This window comes from Equus caballus, chromosome 25 (genome assembly GCF_041296265.1).
Source record: "Equus caballus isolate H_3958 breed thoroughbred chromosome 25, TB-T2T, whole genome shotgun sequence".
In the NCBI taxonomy this organism is placed as follows: Eukaryota; Metazoa; Chordata; class Mammalia; order Perissodactyla; family Equidae; genus Equus; species Equus caballus.
This window is the reverse complement of record NC_091708.1, coordinates 9,602,205-9,621,964: the sequence shown is the minus strand read 5'-3', so window position 1 is coordinate 9,621,964 and position 19,760 is coordinate 9,602,205. Positions and strand designations below refer to the sequence as shown.

Below are 19,760 nucleotides of genomic sequence, written 5' to 3'. Positions count from 1 at the left end.
AAGAACTTGTTTTCCCCGTGGGAAGAAGGTTTAACCGCAGCTGCTCCACCACAGACTGGCTGCGTGGCTTAGGTGAGTTCCTCCCCTTCTGTTCTCTCCCTGTGGGAATAATTGAGCTCTAATTGCTTCTCCAGCCCTTATCTCATGAGAGGAGGCAGCGACTTGGGCAGAGGATGAGGCCTCTTGGTGCTGATGCCAGAACCCTTCTCATTCCCATTGGCCTCCAGGCCTGCCCTTAAGAGAGGCTGGCAGACTTTACCTCCTGGAGCCTCCCTACCCAGGACTAGGGGATGGGTGGGTCAGGCCCCGCTGCTTCGCTGCTCCTTTGTCCCCACATCCTTCAGCCTTGGGGACATTTTGGTGGAGGAGGTGGCTGTGCCCTTGTTTTTGTTTTAAGCCCCAAAAGACTAGAGCAGGAAGGTCTCTCATCAGATGCTTCCATCTAGTAAGAAAGTTGGGCCTAGGGGGTGTCACGATGACCTGAAAGGATCCAGTAGACCTAACTCCATGTACCAGACCTTGTACAGCTGGACAAATTGGGGCCCAGAGAGGGGAGGGGGCTTGCTCAACTTGGAGTGCACAGAACTAGGGCTTGGAGCCGAGGTTCCTGACCCCTTTCTCTGCAATCCGGCTGCAAAGGAGAGCTGGCAATCTGGCTTGTCCTCTGCTCTTGTTGAACTTGTGGGAGTTGCCGTCTTTAAGAAATCCATTAAAGAAGTGAGAGTAGTGCCCACCTGCTCAGCCAGCTTTGTTGTCAGGCTTTTCTTTAGCCTGGAAAGTTCCCTTGGTCAGCTTTTTCCTTACTCCAGCCAACTGAGGAAACAGACTCTGGCCTAAAGAGGCTGGCTGCATGTCAGTGTCCACCACCTGGTGATGTATGTGTGTGTACCGGGTGGAGAGTGTCTCTAGGAGCCACCAGGAAGTTGACTGGTCAGAGTCCCTGTTGCTCCTGGTGGCTGCCCAGGTGTGGCCAGAAAAGGACCTCAGCCCAAGGCCTCAGCTAGGTGTATTTACCCCATCCATCCTCAGCTTCCTGCCCAGCTCAGCATTTTCTCTCATGGCGACTGCTTAGAGGAGGGACCCCCAATATTCTAACCTCCTGGAAACCATCAGTTGATATCAACTTGCTGGGAGGCCTGAAGAAAATGAGGGGCATGTTTGAATGAACACAGATTCGGCCTGGAACTAGCACTCTCAGGATCAGCCTCTCAGTGTCTGCACCTCTTCTGTCCCTCTAACTGGGTTTCTCACTTCTGTTTACGTCCAGCTCATAACTTGGCCTGCATCGAGCTTTGGCTTGCCATGGCCCAAATTCAAATTCATGGCATCCTTATTTTTTCAGTTCCACTGGTAAATTCTCTCCGTATTTCTTAGCTCAAATTCCTGATCCATGGCCCGCCCAGGAATGGGCTGCCCTTGGATCATGTGTCCACTTTAGTCCAATCAGCTGTGTGATGGTAGGTCGTATGGTTTAAAACATAGAGAGGTTGGAGGTATTCAGAAGCTTGAATTACCTAACACAAGAACTCAGCGTTATGGATTACCTTAGTCACCAATTAAGAGTCTGGCACGAATTACATGGGAGGAAGATATCACAGAAAAGAAAGATTTTATTGTGGTTTTAGTCAATATCCCTGGGTGAAATGAAGGGCACAGCAGGCGACTGTGTTCACAGTGCAACATCCACCTTCAGGAAGCATCTCTCAAAAACTGGCCGCTCAGACTCCTGTTTTAAGCTGGCAACCCCCTAACTCCCGACCCCGCTGCCTTCCCACCGGGACATGCCATAGTTTCAGGGACACTCCACTTGGTATCTGGGTTGGTCCCTCCCACATGGACCATGTGAAATTGTTATTCAGGGGAACTCTGTGCAGTTTGAGACAAAACACAGAACTATATTAGTGACTCTAAGCCCCCACATGGGGTATCTCCCTGGAACATTTGGGCCTGTCACACACCCAGGGAAGAGCAGCAGCACAGCTGCAGCCACAGCTGCCAGGGCCAGGCCTGGGCTCCCGCCCTGTGTGCAGGGGGGAGGGCTGAAGCTGGAGGGCTTCCTCTGGGGCCCAGAGTGAGCTCACCCTCCCTCCTACGCTCTCTGACTTCATCTGTCCAAGGCTGCTTGGCCAAGAGCCCAGGCGTGTAAGGGGCTCCCTCCCAGAACAGGCCCCGGGCCACCTAGAAGAGGAGGGGGAGGCGTGTATTTCTGGCCTAGCCCAGCTCCTCAGAAACCAGGGGGGCATGCTGAGCTCTCAAATGCCAGAGGAGTTTCAGACAAAAGGGTGGGGGGCAAGGGGTGGCGGTGGTACTTTGCTATTTAAAGGCAGAAAAATGCGAGGAAGTAACGCTTTTTTCTCCATCTGTTCTTTGGCAATCCCATTAGAGAATTCCAGGAGGCATGCAGATGACATCAGGTCTCACAACTGAGAAATCTCAATCATTCTGTGAAATAGAGCTCCTGCCTGCCCCATGTTTCTGACAGAAGTTGCCTTTATATTTACATGTTTAAAGCCGTATTTTGTGTCACATTTAAATGAGAGTTTGATTTTCTTAAATATCTACCAAAAGTAGATTACAATGCACGAAGATCACACAGAATGAACTTCACTTCTTAGCATCACAAACATGTGGAATACAAAAAGCCCAAGGATGGGTATTATAAGTAAGAAAGGTATAAAAGAAGTTTGCTTAGAAAATAACAAAAAACGTTTAAAAATTGATTTTTACCCCCAAAGTCCAAATAATTCTGGTGTAGGTAACCATTAGGGTAAAGCCTTCATATGCTTATTCCTTTGATAAGAGTGAGTTCATGCAGAACTGTATATCCAAGCGTGTGTGCAAGAGACACACGCATCACACACACAAGCACACACACCCACAGGGACAGGCACACAGCTGAGTTTTTGTTGTTCTAGGCACTTCATATCTATGTTCTTAAGTTTGCTACCGTCCCATTACATTTGACAAATTACTTCTTTGGAGGCAGGACATTTTCTTCGAAGAAGCCCTGGTTGACAACATTCCCTGCTGGGAAGTATCTGGCAACCACGAAGGAGGACCCGTCACTGGCAGATGCCTTCCCCACTCCCATCTTCTTTGTATTCTTCCACACCATGGCTGTGAAGTGTCCTGTAGGGGAACGGGGCGGGGAGGGGTGGGAGAGGGAAACAGGCTAGTTAGCAGAGCCTGGAGAAGGATGGTTAAGGGGTTCTTGAACCCCTGCACCATCTTGCCAGGCTCAGGGAAGCTTAATGCTCACAGACCCCAGTCAGAAGAAAGAAACACAAAACATGCCAACTGCCTGACTTTCTGAAGCCTCAGATCCTGTCAGTCACCCACATGGACCCTACTCACCTCACCACTTTCTGATGCCCAAAGGTTTCATGCTCTCCCACAGATCACGACAAAGCCCAGTGACCCCAATAATCAGGAGGCCACCCTACCTGGCACCTGCCTCCACCCCTCCCCACACACTGTACTCTTCAAGGTCACCAACCATCTCCATGTTCCTCCCCAGTGGTCACTTTTTGTCTTCATCTTACTCGACAGCTCAGGAACATTTAATAGCGTTGACTCCTTCCCTTTTCAAAGCACTCTTCTTTTTGGTTTCCACGATGCCGCCCTCGCTTGGCATTCCTCCCGTCTCACTGCCTCTTCCTCCTCCTCTTCTATCTCACTGGTAAATGTCTGAGGACCTGCATTTCCCCAGACTCAATTCTGGGCTCTCCTTTCTTTTCTTGCTGAACTCTTTGGGCAATTTCATCTCTCCCTGGCTCCCAAATTGATTCCTCCTGCCCGAATCTCTCCTCTGTGTTCCAGACAAGGCTACTTACTCAACATCTCCACTTGGATGACTCATAGGCATCTCCACTCTAACCCCACTCTTGATTTTGGTCCCCCCAGAGTTACTCCTCTCTCTTCTCTCCCATTTCCATGAACGGTGCCCCTACACACACTGTCCTAGGGCTTGGCCTGCATTCCTCCCTCTCTCTCATTTTCCCCACAACAATCTATCATTCAGTCCTGAAGAATCTAACTCCAAAATACATCTCAAGTCCATCTACTCCCCAAACCTTAGATGCTCAATAAATATCTGATAAGGAAAGAAAGAGACAGAGAGAAGGAGGAAGGAGAAAAATCATGATCAGAGTAGCTAAGCTTCCCACAGGGTGGTTAAGAAAGAGAGGGTAACCACTTTACACCCAGTAGGATGGATATTATTTTTAAAAAAACAAAAACGGAAAATAACAAATGTGAGGATGTGGAGAAATTGGAACCCTTGTGCAATAGTGATGGGAATGGAAAATGGTGCCACCACTGTGGAAGACAGGACGGTGGTTCCTCAAAAATTAAACATCAAATTACCATATGATCCAGTAATCCCACGTCTAGGTATATGCCCAAAGGAATTGAAAGCAGGGACTCAGATATTTGTACACTTACGTTCACAGTAGCATTATTCACAACAGCCAGAAGGGACCAAATGTCCATTGATAGATGAGTGAGTAAACAAAATGTTGTATACACACACAATGGAACATTATTCAGCCTTAAAAAGGAAGAAAATTCTGATGCATGCTACAACATGGATGAACCTTGAGGACATTATGCTAAGTGAAATAAGCCAGACACAAAAGGACAAATATTGTATGAGTCCACTTATATAGGATACCTAGAATAGTCCAATTCACAGAGACAGAAAGTAGAATAGTAGTTACTTGCGGGGGACGGGCGAGGGGGTTATTGTTTGACGCGTTCAGAGTTTCAATTTGGGATAACAAAAAAGAAGTTCATGAGATGGACGGTAGTAATAGTTGCACAACAATATGAATGTACTTAATCCCACCTGAACTGTATGCTTAAAAATGGTGAAAATGGTACATTTTATGTTAAGTACATTTTACCACAAAATGAAAGAAAGAGGAAAAGAGAGGCTCGCCTCCACACTCTGCCTATCCTTCAGGGAAGAGACAAAGTCACATCCCCCACTGTGTCTCATATATGGTAAGGACTGAATAAATGTTTACTCATTAAACTGTATTTTTTCCCCTACAGTTGAACTCCATTTTTATCATTTTTCAACTTAGGTATAGTTTATTTCTTTGTCTTCATCTACAAAAGATCTGAGGTTACTAAATTTTTTATGAAAATAGCCAAACATGAACCCTAAGAAATCAGCAGAGCTGATGTGATGCCATCAAGGCAAGAATGAAAAAAAACAAACCCCAAGTACAATTATGCATCTTCAGCACTTATCATTTCCCAATAAACTCTGATTTTCACCTTAGAATAAAGGAGAAACACTTCTTGCTAATTCATTCTTTTGAGTCACAGCTCCGGGCTTCTGGCAGCTTTGCCAGGTGACCCTGCTTCTACAGGCTGCCTTTTCATTAAGGCTTGAGCCCTTCTTCTTTTCTTTTTTTTTTTGGGAGGAAGATTAGCCCTGAGCTAACTGCTGCCAATCCTCTTTTTGCTGAGGAAGACTGGCCCTGAGCTAACATCCATGCCCATCTTCCTCTACTTTATATGTGGGACGCCTACCACAGCATGGCGTGCCAAGCGGTGCCATGTCCACACCCAGGATCCGAACCGGTGAACCCCGGGCTGCCAAAGCGGAACGTACGCACTTAACCGCTGCACCACCGGGCCGGCACCTGAGCCCTTTTTCATATTAGCCTTTTCTCTTAAGGGATCAAATGCTTTGGCCATTGACCCACCCACTCTCTCTGTCACCTAGGCAGGGAAGAGCTGCCATTTATCCATTGGTGGCCAAGAAAATGATTACAAACACAAGGTGACTATCGGCAGCATGAATGTCTGTGGGAAGCCTTTCCAAACAGAGGAGACTCAGTCATCTTTCTTCTGGCCGGGGAGGTTTCTGTCAGCACAGAGATCACTAAGTATGGGTCTTTAAAGATGAATTAAAGGACACAACTTCCTTAGCAACCATCACATACACATTGATTTCTAACCCTATACTACTACCACAGCTTCCTTCTTTTTCTTTCTTTCCTAACAGGAGCACATCCTCTTTCCAGCTATGGACCCATACTTCCTAGAATATATCTTTGAAAAACACATTAAATAAGTTACAGTATATCGTTGCGAGGGAATAATGTGCAACAGTCAGAAGAATGAGACAGCTCTTTTTGTGTTGATGTAGAACAATCTTGCCAATCTGCTGTGTGAAGAACACAAGTATAAGACAGATCCTACATCTGACATCAGAACATAACAAATGGAGAAAGAGAACATACACACATGAATGCTGGTGTACGCTCAGAACAAGCCCAGAATGAAGCACAGGAAACTGGTTGGGCGGGAGAGTGCTGGAGGCCGGGAAAGGCCTGTATACAGCTTGCAAATTTCATGTCATGTAAAAGCATTACTTATTCAGAATCAACAAACAAACCGACTCGTTAAGGGCCGCCTGGTGGCGCAGCAGCTAAGTGTGCACATTCCGCTTCTTGGCGGCCTGGGGTTCGCTGGTTTGGATCCCAGGTGCGGACATGGCACTGCTTGGCACGCCATGCTGTGGTAGGTGTCCCATATATAAAGTAGAGGAGGATGGGCATGGATGTTAGCTCAGGGCCAGGCTTCCTCAGCAAAAAGAGGAGGATTGGCGGTAGTTAGCTCAGGGCTAATCTTCCTCAAAAAAAAAAAAAAAAAAAAAAAAAACCTGACTCGTTAAAATAGAATATAACAAAGGAATTGCAAGAAACCGTTTCCCTCCACTCAGCACAGAGCACAGAACTGCGTCCTTCATCATGAGATGCTGACCTGGGGTGGGGTGGGGATAGAGTATAAGATATTTCAAAGGCCTGTTCACCTACAACGTGGACCCAGGGAATCCCTGAACGGGGCAGCAAGAAGAGCTTCGGGGGAGGCTGAGGCATGGGGGATGGGCCTGAGGATCTCTAAGGGTCTCACAAGCCCTCAGTATACCACCAGCCAAAACTGTGCTCACCTCCTAGGATCAGGCTCTGTCTGTCCCCAGGCATTGCCGACTGGCACCTGGGATGGCAGAGGGGCTAGTTGCTCTGAAGTTTTCCTCTTTACAGGTGGGAGATGTGGGGCAATGGGTGGAACAGGCGGTCAGTGACCCTGGACAGTTGGATCCCATTCCTAGCTCTGACACTTGCGAGAGTCCCACCGTGGAGCAGGGGCCATGGAAAAAGTGTCAGATCAAGGATAGAAGGTATAAAAGAAGTTTCTTCTCCTTTCTGGGTCTCAGTTTCTTCCTCTGCCAAATGGGTGGAATAAATGCCCTGTCTTCAAATGGTGCTGCGAGGCTTACGTGGCCATGGATGCGGAGGTGCTTTATAACTGTCAAGTGCTGTGCACAGATGAGCAATGCTAGTAACTTGCTCTGACACATGTCTCATTGCTCATGAATCTTGCTTATGGGAAAAGCAAATGCAGATGCTATGAAATAAAACACCCTCTGCACATGGGAGGAAGACGAGGCTCTGCGGTGCATCCTCAGTCACCGGGCGGGGCTCTTACTGCTCCCGCCCTCCCCGCTCAGATTTAACCGCCACGGGACCATCAGTTCTCACTCAGGGCCCTGACAGCAGCCTCCTCATCGTCGTGGGCCTGCTGTGCCAAGAGGTAAACGCTTCAGCAGACGCTCTGCCTCCCCCTGGTCCTGCCCACACGGCTGCAAGAACCCCTGACCAAAAGGCTGCACAGCAAACAAACCACAGGAAACGGTGACTGGTTCAGAGAACGTGTCCCTTCCTACTTCTGAAGAAGCCTCCAGGGGTGGGAGGCTAGGAGTGGCCCCACCATGGGGGGATCGGGGGAGGGCAGAGAATCCCCTTTCCAGTTTCCCAGTGCCTTCTGGTCGGAGAAACTCATGGCCCCTTCCAACCATCCTGGGCCCCAGGCGGATCCAAGTGGGGTCTGACGCAAGACAGCAGCCTGGGGCGGCCTGGGGAGGGGCAAAAGGGAGCCCTGAGCTCAGGGCAGCTGCTGGCCAAATGTTTGCTGGTCACCGTGGAGGCCTGGGGGAAAGGCTGGATGGCCCCACAGGTGGCCCTCCCAGCATCTAAGCACCAGTTCTCAGAATGGCCTGTAGAGGCCACCAGCTTGTCCCTCTCCCTCAGGGACAGGGAAAGACAGGGAGTAGACCCAAGGTCCCACGATTAATAGTGCCAGAGCTGAGACTAGATCCAGGCTTTTTGCATTCTAAGCTCTCTGAACCACCAACTAGACCATAAAGGGGAAGCCAGAATGCCTGGGAGGCCCTGAGGCGTGGGTCATGCAGGAAGGATGTGGGGGTGAGAAGGGAGGAGGGAGTTAAGACCAGGAGAAGAGTGAGCAGCTTGGCCCTTTTCCTGACGGCCCCAGGGAGCCACTGGCAGTTTACTCAGGAGAGCAACACAGGCAGAGAGCGCTTTATTATATCCTGGCTGCTGGGGAGCAGGCTGGACGGAGCGGAGCAAGAGTAGAAGCAGGGGAGCAGCTAAGAGGCTGAGGCACCGCTTCTGGAGCAGAGACACAGCCGCCTGGAAAACCCACAGCCCCCTTAGGACACTCGCCAGTTATCTGAAGGACTCTGAGCTGGGGGGCAGGAACCAGCAGCTTGTGTGCTTAGATGGACGGGTGTGTGTGTGTGTGTGTGTGTGTGTGTGTGTTGGGGGAAAGAGAGTTTTTCCTCTTGGGCAAAATCAAGCCAGAAAAGTATGGAAGGAGTAAAACAGGAAGGAAATGATTGCTTTTCAAAGGGTTAGTTCCTCTCCGAGGTTAGACGCCCCAACTGCAGCCCCACCCAGGGCCAGGCCCCTGCTGTGACCCCGTCACTCACCAGTCCCGGAGGTGAAGCCAGGCTGCTGGAAGTTGTAGTTCTTGATTTCACTGTACCATCTATCAGCGACCTCCTTTCCTGTGTGGAAGAGACACTGTTTAAACTCAACAGCAAAGTCAACCCACTCGATTCCTTCCACCTTCTCCCATGAACCCCGAACCTCCCATCGCACAACTGGACGTCTGAAGAAACACCAACGAGCTGAAACAGGGACTCCTGCCCAACAGCGTATCCAGCTTGGAGAGAGGTCCTTGTCGGGGGTTGGGAAGAGCCCTGGTCTGGGGTCAGGGGACCTGCATCTGTGTCCCCGCCCTGCCACTAAATCGCTGTGTAATCCTGGGCAAGGCCTTCCTCTCGCTGGGCCGCTGTACAAGACGGGTGAACGCAACGTACTCCAAGGGCTTCTGATGATGCTCTGAGCTTCCGGGAGACTCTGGCCTATCCCACCCCAAGTCGGGCGCCTGAAAATATCCACAGGAGGAAAGGCAATCCGGCTGGTGGGCCAGGGTCTCCACTGCAGGCAGAAGGGTCCTCACCTGGAGCATCCACTGGCCCAGCAGGTGTTGACAGGAGAAAACCCACAGCATCTCCCCGGGAGCTGCTGATCTCAGGGCCAGAGCCAGGAGCCTCTGACCTCAGGGCGAAAGTCTGCAACCTCAGCGTGTGCACATTGTCCCCTGGGGCTCTTGTTAAATGCAGATTCTGCCTTCAGCAGGTCTAGAGTGGAGCCTATGAGTCTGCCTTTCTAACAAGCTCCCAGATGCTGCTGCTGGTCCGTGGACCACACCTTGAGTAGCAAGGCCTCAGAGAACAGTGGCTACACACTGGCATCACCTGGGCAGCATTTCAATTACTGATGCCTGGGGCCTGCCACAGACTAAGTGTATCAGTGTCTCTGGAGGAGGGACCCAGGCATTGATATTTTTCAAAAGCTCCACAAAAGATCCTGATGTGCAGCCAGTGTGGGGAACACTGCCTTAGAAACCGCCTCCCCAGTCTTCTTCTGTAGAGAGGGAGAAACTGGGGCCAGAGAGGGGAGGACCGGCTCCAGGTTCCACAGGGAGCCAGCGCAAGGCTGGGATGGAACCATGGCTCATGCAAGCTTCTTCCCATCCCTCTCCCCTCTCCTGGGCCCACTCAGGCCCACGGCCTCGCCCCGGGGAGGGGGCTGCAGGCTGCAGGCTCCTGCCTGCCTCGGGAGCATGCGCACACCTCGCCTGAGGGCTGCCGCGCTGGGGAAACCCAGAGGGCCCTCGCCCCAGGAACTCCCAGGAATGTGCGCTGGCCCGCCGGCCCGGAGGGAGGACTCACTCTCCCGCTGGGATTGGAGAAAGCTTCCGAGAGCAATGCAGCTGTCTCCAGCATTTTTCCTGAAAAGCCACAACAGCCCTGTCAGGGCCAGGAAGCTCAAGAAAGTTTGGTCAGTGTGGTGGGATCAGCATTCCAGGCTGCAACCCTGGATGGTGGAGTTATCTTCTCCATTATTTTTTTTCTAACATGGACAAAGCTTTATTGTGCTTTTTCTGATGATAAATGTTAAGAGACCAGCACTGAGGAGGGAGGGAGGGAGGGAGGGAGGGAGGGATGAAGGAGGGAAGGAAGGAGGGACATTGTGAAGGAAGGAAAATTTTTCTGTAGCTGGGGCTACTTCAGCGCCCACAGGGAGGCTGAGCCTCTGCGTAGAAACCGTCAGTCCCCCACCCCCTCTCCTCAGCTGAGAGCTCTTCCGAAAGTGGGGGCTGGGCAGCCTGACTCATCTCTGTGTCCCGGGCGCCCAGCACAGGCCTGGCCCTGAGCCAGCCACCAGAGGCCTTGTGGAGAAGCGCAGTCAGGCCCTGGGAGCACGGGAACGCTGGGCTTCCTTTCTCTTTCTGGGCCTGTGGCTGAGCCTCGGCAGCACCATGGCTACACCACGAGGGCGCTGAGGCCAGGAGGGGCCTGATGCCCGGTGTCCTCCGCTCAGCTCGGGCAGACAGGAGGGGAGCCGGGGAAGCGACCCACCTGTCTGATCATAGGATGCCCATGCCAGGTTCTCTCCACACTGGCCCCGGCTGGACTCCGGGCTGTGCTTGAGGATCCTCGTGCTGGCCAGGGCCTCCGAATACCTGCCGGAGGCCACGGAGCTTCTCAGAGCCGGCATGGCCCCAGGAAGCCCCAAAGTGTGAACCCTCCACTGTGGGGCTGGGCTTCCTTCCCGGCCTGGGCTCCCCGAGGCCATCAGGAGCATCGCATCAGCATCTCTTCTGAGCCCCAACAGCCCCAGTTTACAGAGGAGCAAACTGAGGGTCCAAGGAACAAAGGGACCCGCCTCGGTAAGCCGCAGAGTATTATTTAAGCCTGGCTTATCTGCCCCCAAAAGCCACGTCCCTCCAGCCCCCAGGGCCCCTCCGTGACTGCAGCCGCAGCACTGCGAGGGCCTGAGGCGCCCCAGGGCCTCGGGCACTCACTGCTGAGCCTCCCGGTTGAGCTTCTTGCAGAGCTTCAGCGGGGGCACGCCATGCTGCCGCCGGTACTCGTTGTGGGCCTTCAGGACCTCGTCATTAAACTGCTTGGAAGCTGCAATGATTTCAAAGCGGAGAACGTCTCAGGACAGAGAAAAGACCCACCAGAAGGATGACAGCAGGCTTCAAAGGGACGCCCAGCTCACAACCCAGGCCCCAAGGACAGGCTGCTGCTCGCCTTCAGCACCCCAGCCAGAGGGGCCACCGTGACGCCCTGCTCCCCACCTTTGCCCATCCTGTCTCCATCCCTGGTGGCACCCTCTGCATCTCTGCACGGCCACACCCCATGGATTACGCTGGGCTGCATGGGCCACTTCAGGGATGTGGGTCTTTATCCAAGGCAATGGAAGCCACTGAATGGGAGCAGGGGAGTGAGCTGATGGGGTCTGTGCTTCTGAAAGACCCTCTGACTGCTGAGTGGAGGACAGGCTGGAGGTGCAGAGCAGATGCTGGGGGGCTGGACACCTCAGACTGGACCTATGGTGTGTCGGGGGGACTGCAAAGGGCTAGAGGTGGGAGCCCAGAGACAACAAGCCTGGCTGAGGTGGAGAGGTGCCCACACTGGTCTGGAGAAACCAAGAAGACAGAGGCACAGATGCAGAAAAGAGGACCAGGGCCGGGCAGCCCTTTCACCCCAGAGGCTGCAGTGACCCAGAAAGGAGGCTCCTTCCCCTGCCTCCGCCAGATCCTCTAGGGCTCCTGAGCCTTCACGCCAAATCCCACTGGGCCTCTGAGGGAGCTCGAGGGGAAGCCCAGGGCTGGCCCTCAAGGGGCTTTGGGCCCGATGCAGGCCCAGCAGAGGGGAGGGCTCCTGCAGCTCCGGCCAGCCATGCTCCAGCTGTCCAAGGGCATTCCGATAAATTGAGGAGGGAGCAGCACTGACCTAGAGGACTCTGGGACCCTGCGGGGAGGGCCAATGAGGTCCAGTCACAGTAATATGGGGGGCACAGGGATGTGGCAGGGCGGTGTGGGACTGAATGCCAGGATCTGAGAGCTTTGGGCTGACAGGCAGAGATGGGAGACGCTGTGAACACAGGTGCGGAGGTGAACACCCTGGCGAGGTAACTGGGCACAAGGCGGAGGACCGAGCCACAACCTGAAGCCGTCAGGTCTTTGTGGCCAAGAGACAGGCCTTGTTGGTACAGAGACAAGGATTTCAGGTGTACTGGAGGGAGGAGGAAAGGGAAGGTACTGTTTAACGGCTACAGAGTTTCAGATTTACAAGATGGAAAGTTCTGGAGATCTGTTTCACGACAATGTGAATATACTTAACATTACTGAACTGTAGAGTTAAAAATGGTTAAGACGGTACATTTTATGTCATGTGTTTTTACCACAATAATAAAAAAGGGATTTTGGGTTTGGCATGTTAATGTGGTGTTTGGGATAACGAGGTCACAGAGGCCTCTAAAGAATCTCAGGTGGAAGTGGCGGGAGCCATAGTGACTCCTGGGAACCAGAGAAGCGACTCACTGAGGCATGCTAAGGAGTCAGGTGGCCTAGGGGCCAGAAACCCAGGAGCTCCTAGGTGATGCGTGCTTGCCCTGCAGGAGCCAGGGTCCCACTGGGATGCTTCCCCCAGCCCACCCCCACCTCATGTGAGAGGCAGTGACAATCTAAGTGTGTTCAGAGGTGGTGACGATGTGGAGAAGGGGCTGGAAATGGGGTCTGATAAGGAACAGTTGCAAGTACTGGGTATGCTCCTCCTGGAGAAGGTCAGACTTTGGGAGACATAGGGGAGGCCCCTGATGAATTCTGGGACCACAACAGGGCAAAGCTCAGACTGGTGGGTGGGAAGGGCAGGATGGCAGATTCCAGCTCAGCCTAAGAAAGAGCTTTCTCTCCATCAAAGCTTTCTGAAGACTGCAAGCGCTATCTCACGAGGTAGTGAGCTCTCCAGCACTGGGGGAATACGAGCAGGTGACTCATCTCAGAAGGATTCAGGCACTGGAGGCCCAGTCAGATGACCTTCAAGCCCCTCCAATCCTGAGATCCCGTAAGGTCCCTCAAGGTGGCGGTGGGAGGAGACAAGATGAACAGCTGGCCCGGGACTTCTAGGAGCTCAGGCTTCTCTAAGGAGACAGAGTGATCGAGATGCGTGTGTGGACGCACAGGGCAGGGCTGGGTGCACCCAGGCAGGTGGTGGAGGGTCCCCATCCGAGTGACACGCGTGGCCAGGCCCATCTGAATGTCCCTCCCAGCTCCCATGTCCCAGGCAGGCCATGGAGGGACCCCACGGGAGACGCATGGGACTGAGTGGCATGGGCAATGGGAACCACATGTGTCTGGGGGAAGGCTCCCTGGAGGAGGTGTTCCTGGATCAGGAGGCATGAAGTGAGGAGGCAAAGGACACTGACAGGGTCAGGGTGGATGGGATCTGGGTATCCCAGGGCTGTGGGGAGGAGGTGGAGATAGGGTAGTGGGGGTAGCTAAGGCGAAGCCAGTTTAGAGGCAGCCCTGAGTGTCGGGGTCAGGTTGCACTGGACCTCACAGTGCTGTGGGCCTTGCAGTCCCCTTGGCAGAGAGGGACCTAAAAGGCTGCTAGAAACTAGGTCACTGCATTCCCAGAATGTGGGAAGTAAAGAGAAACAAAAGTGAAAGTTCCTGTGGCCAACCTAAGCTCAGAAGACAAACTGGTCACGGTCCCCAACAGGGCCAGCTCCCAGGAAGTTCCCAACAGGGTTCCAGGAAGGGGTCAGGTGATCTGGAGAGGAGCTCTCTCTCCCCACCCCCGCTGGGAGGCAGGGGGCCCCAACCGAGCCACACTCAGGCTGGCCCGGGAGTCCCCTCCCCCCAGGGCAGCCACTGCCAGCCCAGATGGCTCCTCAGCCTCAGGGAGGCAAGATATCACTGGTGACCACACCCAGCAAGAGGCACACACCCTCCTGGAGAGAAACCCAAGAATACAGATAAACATCAGGAAAAAAAGTCAAAATCCACCCATCCCCACATTAGGCAGGGAGAGGCTCTCGCCACCCCACAGTGGGGGAAGGTAGGAGTGGTGTCCTCATTTTGTAGGAGGGTAAACTGAGGCTCAGAGAGGTCATACAGCCTCAGGGGGTCAGCCCAGAATGAGGGAGATCTTTCTTCTGCTTGCTGGCCAATCATTTCCAGGGGCTGGGCCTGTGCACGATCTTAATTACTTCTCACCACCTTTTGTGACAGCTTCCACTACTGCACCCATTTTTTGGATGAGGAAACTGAGGATCAAGAAGGGAAGTAACCTGCCCACATCCACTCAACTGGTCCAGGGGTAGGCCCCTCAGGAGGGAGACCCTGTCCTTAACCCCACACCACCCCCAAGGGTCATGAGACAAAGGACACCACCGAGAAGAGACAGAGGGGTCACCGGACCTGGGAGGAGGGTGAGGCCCAGCAAGGTTGGCAGCTGCCTTCAGATCTCTGAGGGGAAAGAAGAGGAGGAAGGAAGAGGAGAAAGGACTAAGATTCCTCATGAGCCTCCTCCGCGCCAAGCCCGCTATGGACAGACCTGCCTGAGGGGCCCCAGAGGAAACTCAGGGGCTGTGGGGCAGAAGTGAGAGGCAGCAGATTAGAGGTTTAAGATTAGAGCTGCCGGAAGGTGGCAGGCGTTCCTGGGCATGGCTCCCTGCGCTACGAGAAGGCAGCGCGGGCTCTGCGGGGGAGACCCCAGGCAGCTTAGGTGGCGCTGAACTTAAAGGCCATTTGGGGCGGGGCTTTCAACTGCTGAGGGGCTCTTTCTTCCCTGCCACCCCCCAGCTTTGGCTGGGACAGGCTCCGCCGTCAGCATCCATCCTCTTCTGAGGCCTCCCAGAGCCCAGCCTGACTCACTTCTCTCCCCTCCAGACTCCCCACCAAGAAGCCCAGGACATCAGGGGCCAGGGCAGGAACTGTGGGCAGGCCCCTTCTGTGCCTTGGCAAGAGGCTGGAAAGCGACCTGGTCCCACCTTGGGGCACAGCTGTTTTTGCCAGTTTTTCAGAAAGGAAGAATAAAAAGTTGCCAAAAAAAAAAGCCCAGAGCGAGCTCCAGATGAGCAGCCCCTGCTCCTTCAGCCTGGGCTGCGGGAGGTTCCAGAGGAGAAGCCCAGCCCTGCCTCCTCCTGGCCGGCGATCCTGGGAATTCAAAGGATCAATCTTTAAATGCTTCAGAACAGTTCTGGAACACAGTGAACAGTTACGAAATGTCCACTATAATCATCATCGTCACTACAGGGTGGAGACCCTTTAGCCTCTGGCCTTAGGAGAAAGTGCCCTGTCAGACCCCCCACCCCAAATCGGGGGCAGGGCTGCGGCTATTTAAGTTGGTCTTTGATGACATCTTTTCGCACCTCTGAGCTGGATTATTTGCTGAGTGAAGGAGTGTGAGAACAAATGAACGAGGTTCTCCCACCTGCACTGGGGAGGCACTAGGACAGACACCTTCTCATTACAGATGAGGACACTTGGGTCTTTGGGAGGACATGTGAATTGCCCAAGGTCACGTTAGAGCCAGATCTAAGAATGTCCCTCCCTTCACCCCTCTCCTCCCCAAATCTCAGACGCTTTCCACTTTCCACACATCTTCCTCTCCCTAAGCAAGAAGGACAGTCAATGAAGAGTCGCTCAATTGCTTACAGGAACAAGGGTGTCCCAGGGAATTTGCCCCAGGCTGCCCCTTGCAGACAGACAGGAGTTGATGAAGACAGAAGGAGCCAGGGCAGGGAGGTACTTGTTCCGACCAGCAGAGAGGCTGTCCATTCTCCAGCCCTGCCTGCTGCTCCACTAGGCCTGCGACAGCGCTGGGCCACGCCCGGCCTCTCTGGGCCCGCTTCCGCTTCTGCGTGCGAAGGAATAATGGCATCTGTGGTTTTCCAAATACCTTCACAGCAGGGAAACCCTTTCTTTGAACTTTTCTTTTTTTCAATAAAATCAACAGATGAAAATGGAACTGCTGACCTGACCCAGCCCACGCCACCTCCCCCTGCAGAGGTGTGAGGGTCCCACTCAGCAGAAAGTGCCTGGGCTAGCTGGTCCCTAAAGGCCCTTCTGCTCTGATATCCCCTGATGCTGGGACATACGGCAAGGGGGACACTAAGATTCTCAGGGGAGTCCAGGCTGAGAAGCAGGCGGGGAGCGGGTGGCAAGTGGTTGGTGTGGTAGCGGGGAGTACACACAGCTGGGAAGCCAGAGAGCTGTGTGCCAATCCCAGCTCGTCCACTCACTGGTCAGTGTCAGCTTGGCAAGGCACCCAACCTCTCTCGGTCTATAAAATGGAGAAATGCCTTGCAGGACTGCTGCAAAAGTTGGTAACATATATCAAATACGTAGCTCCAAGTCCGGCGCACAGCAGGAGCTGAATAATTGGTGGTCGCTGTCACTGAGGACTAGAGGCTTTCACTGAGCCCAAGGCCATTGCCCTTCACTGCCCCATGACACCTGCTGCAAACTGAAGCCCTAAGGGAAATCAGGGCTAGGACAGGACCTGGGAGTCTCTGAACACGGGGCAAGAGTCTTCTGGAATTTAAGCTGTGTCAGTTGTGTGACACTTTTTCAGCAATGCCCATGATCCACAGCAGCTCTGGAGTATATGTGAGGTTAAAGGTTAAAAAGAGACTGTCTCCTATGCAGTGATGAGGAAACTGAGACCCAGAAAAGGCAGGGACTGGCGTCTCCGATGGTCTTTATGGAACTACATAGAGCCCTGGGTGGCTACACGTGTGTGGGTGCTCCCCGCCCTGCGGTGCAGACAACCTCAGGCTGGTGGCCTGGAACTTCAAGATGGGGCCTGGGTCACCCAGAATAGTCACTTTTTCTTGGGGACCCTTAGGGGAGCCAGACACTGTCCTGGGGGCTCACACTCTTTGGGGAAGACAAATAAAATGCATGTGGCTAGGAGGGAGATAGGCCTTGGCCAGCAACTGGAAAGTCCCTGGGTATGGGGGGCTGGGGAGCACCTGCCTGAACCAGCTTTAAATCTGCTTTCTGCCACTGTCCCCCTCCTCTCAAACTTGCCCCACTCTGCATCTTCAGTCCAAGAAAGCATCACCACCATCCTGCATCCAGACTCACACCACTGACCCTTCCCTCTCATTCACAATAAGTTGGTCACAAAGTCTGCTCAAGGCTACCATCTCGAAATCCATCCTCTCTAGTCCCTCAGATGCCTCTGTCATCTCTTGCCTGAGTCACAGCAGCAGCCTTCCTATGACCCCCCACCTTTACCCTCTCCCCATCTGATCCACCCTCCTCCCTGGCACAGCTCTGGTCCTGCCACTTTCAGATCGATGCCTTTCAATGGCACCCCAGGTACCATGGATAAAGTCGCAATTTCCAAGGCCCTCTAGGATCTGAACGCCTCCTCCAGGAGCCTTCCGTGGGCCCCCTGCAGAGATCTCTCCCTCCCCTGAGCTCTACCACTCTTCACTTGCACCGTCTGGGGGCTTGGACCACTTTTCACCTCTTCCTGGAGCCACGTGGTGCCTTTCTGTCCCCTCAGTCGGCTTAACGATTTATTTCACCATCAGATGCACGATTCTGAGGCCAGGGGCCACACCCTCCACAGCCCTGGTCCACAGCTTGGTACAGAGCTGACAAATGGAGGAATGAAGGAAGAAAGGGAGGGAGGGAAGGAAGGAGGGAGGAAGGGATGGATGGATAGATGGATGAACAGAGAGAAGGATGAGAACACAGCTGAGTACTGGCAGTTCTGGAAAACTGTTTCTTAGGGAACTAGAAACAACTGATTAAAATGTAACTTTAGAGAATTTGTGGATGTTCCCCTAACATACAGAGAAAGGAGCTGGTTTCTCGAAATGCTCTCTCACACCTGCCATGCTCTTGCCCCACCACCAGCCTTCATCCAGTTCTTTAACTACATGACTCCTTACATCACCCTTCCATACTGCAAAGGACCCTGGATCATATGGGCCACCCTCACTGTACATGAGAGGAAGCTAAGGCAGAGAGACAGAAAAAGCCTTGCTCAAAATCACACAGCAAGTCATTAGCAAAGCCAGTGCTGAAAGCCAGACCTATGACTACAGATAAGGTAGGTTGGGACCAGTGTCAGGGAAAGCCACATACTCGCAACACTGGTGACTCGTGAGACCAGATCTTGGAGGACAGATTCAAGAAGGGACCCAGCCTCGTCCACCTGAGGCTGACAACCGCAACCTCCCCTGAAGCAGGACTTCCGGACTCTGCTCTGCAGCTGCTCTTTAAGCCTCCTGTGAGGCAGGAATTACGCTGAGATAGACAGGGCCCTGGACGTCAGGAGTGAGGTGAGTATGGGAAACAGGTCTACGGTTGGGTAGTGTCCCAAGCTGACCGCTGGGCGGGCTGCCACAAAGAAGACACCAGGTGGGCCGGTCCCTCTCGAGGGAGGGGAAAGCAGCGGGGGACTCCCAGGTCAGGAGCTGAGCCTGTAAGGACCGGGAGGATTTTCAATCTAAGGAGCGGGGGGCGATGAGCCCTGGGAAATGGAAGCCAGCGGAAGGCACCAGTGTGCCAGCCGCAGGACAGCTGAATGGAGGAGGAAGCAAAGTAGGACCACCAACTCTCAGGGGGCCCCAGGAGGAGCTAAGGACTGTGTACTCTTTCACCTGTAGACAGTGGATGGAAGGCGTTAGAAAGTGACAGGAGGGAATCTGCATTCACCGTGACACCCACAGTGCTGAGGATGGGCGGGGAGAGGCAAGAGAGAACGTGGAAGCGGAGTCTGTACCCGGTGGAGCCTGACTGAGCCTGGCACACAGCCTGGCACAAAGGGGGCGCTCAGGGGAGGAGGGAGAAGGACAGAAGAAAAGGATGCTCAGAGCTGTCCCTAGGAGGGTTAGTTGGGGCAAGCTGCTTTGCAGCCAGAGATGCTGTCACAGTTTGGTAGCTTTTTCCAACTCTCTGTTCTCCTGAAACAAAGCAAAAGCCACGCCTTGGCGGGACGCTGAGCGCTCACCCCTCAGCGCCGGGAAGCCCTCCCTGACGCAATCTCTGGCCCGCAGACAGGGGGACCCTCCCTCGGTCTCGCCTTCCCTCCCTCTCTCCCGGCCGCCTGCGGCCACCCGGCTTCCTGGCTGCCCCGGAAACTGCCCGCGCCTCGCCTCCGGGCGCCTCGCCCGCGCGCCCCCAGCCCGCACCCGGGGGTCCCGCGGCGCCGCCGGAGCCCTGTCCCCACGCGGAGGCGCCGCCGCGTGCCCCGGGCTCCCGCGCCCGCCCGCCGGCCCGCCGGCCCGGGGCTCACCTGACTTGCCCATGGCCCGCTCGCGCGCTCCTGCCGCCGCTGCTCCCGCCGCGCCGCGCTCCCCGGTCGTCCCCACGACGCCCGCGAGCCGAGGAGGAGCCGGCGGCCGCAGCCCCTCCCCCGGCGCCGCCCGGCCCCCGCCTTATAAGGCCGCGGCCGCTGCAGGCGGAGGCGCCCGGGGCCACGCCGCCGGCTGCCTGGAGGAGGCGCCCGGGGCCCCGCGCGCCTCCCCGCCCTCCTCCGGAGGACTTGCCCC

At 54.2% G+C, this 19,760-nt stretch overlaps 1 protein-coding gene across 2 annotated transcripts; it reads right to left on the bottom strand.

Annotated features, from left to right (window-relative positions):
- Positions 1-1,592: 1,592 nt before the first annotated feature.
- On the bottom strand, positions 1,593-19,654 carry GLIPR2 (GLI pathogenesis related 2). 2 transcript variants are annotated; one of them, XM_023629676.2, is made up of 5 exons: positions 19,505-19,654; positions 11,257-11,365; positions 10,811-10,914; positions 8,810-8,887; positions 1,593-3,129 (listed from the first exon to the last, which is right to left on the bottom strand). In XM_023629676.2, exons 1-5 carry the CDS (start codon positions 19,515-19,517, stop codon positions 2,969-2,971), a joined length of 465 nt encoding a protein of 154 aa, XP_023485444.1. In that variant the 5' UTR covers positions 19,518-19,654; the 3' UTR covers positions 1,593-2,968. The 2 variants fall into 2 exon arrangements, with proteins under 2 accessions (XP_023485444.1, XP_023485445.1); XM_023629677.2 differs by lacking the exons at positions 8,810-8,887; positions 10,811-10,914.
- Positions 19,655-19,760: the final 106 nt, after the last annotated feature.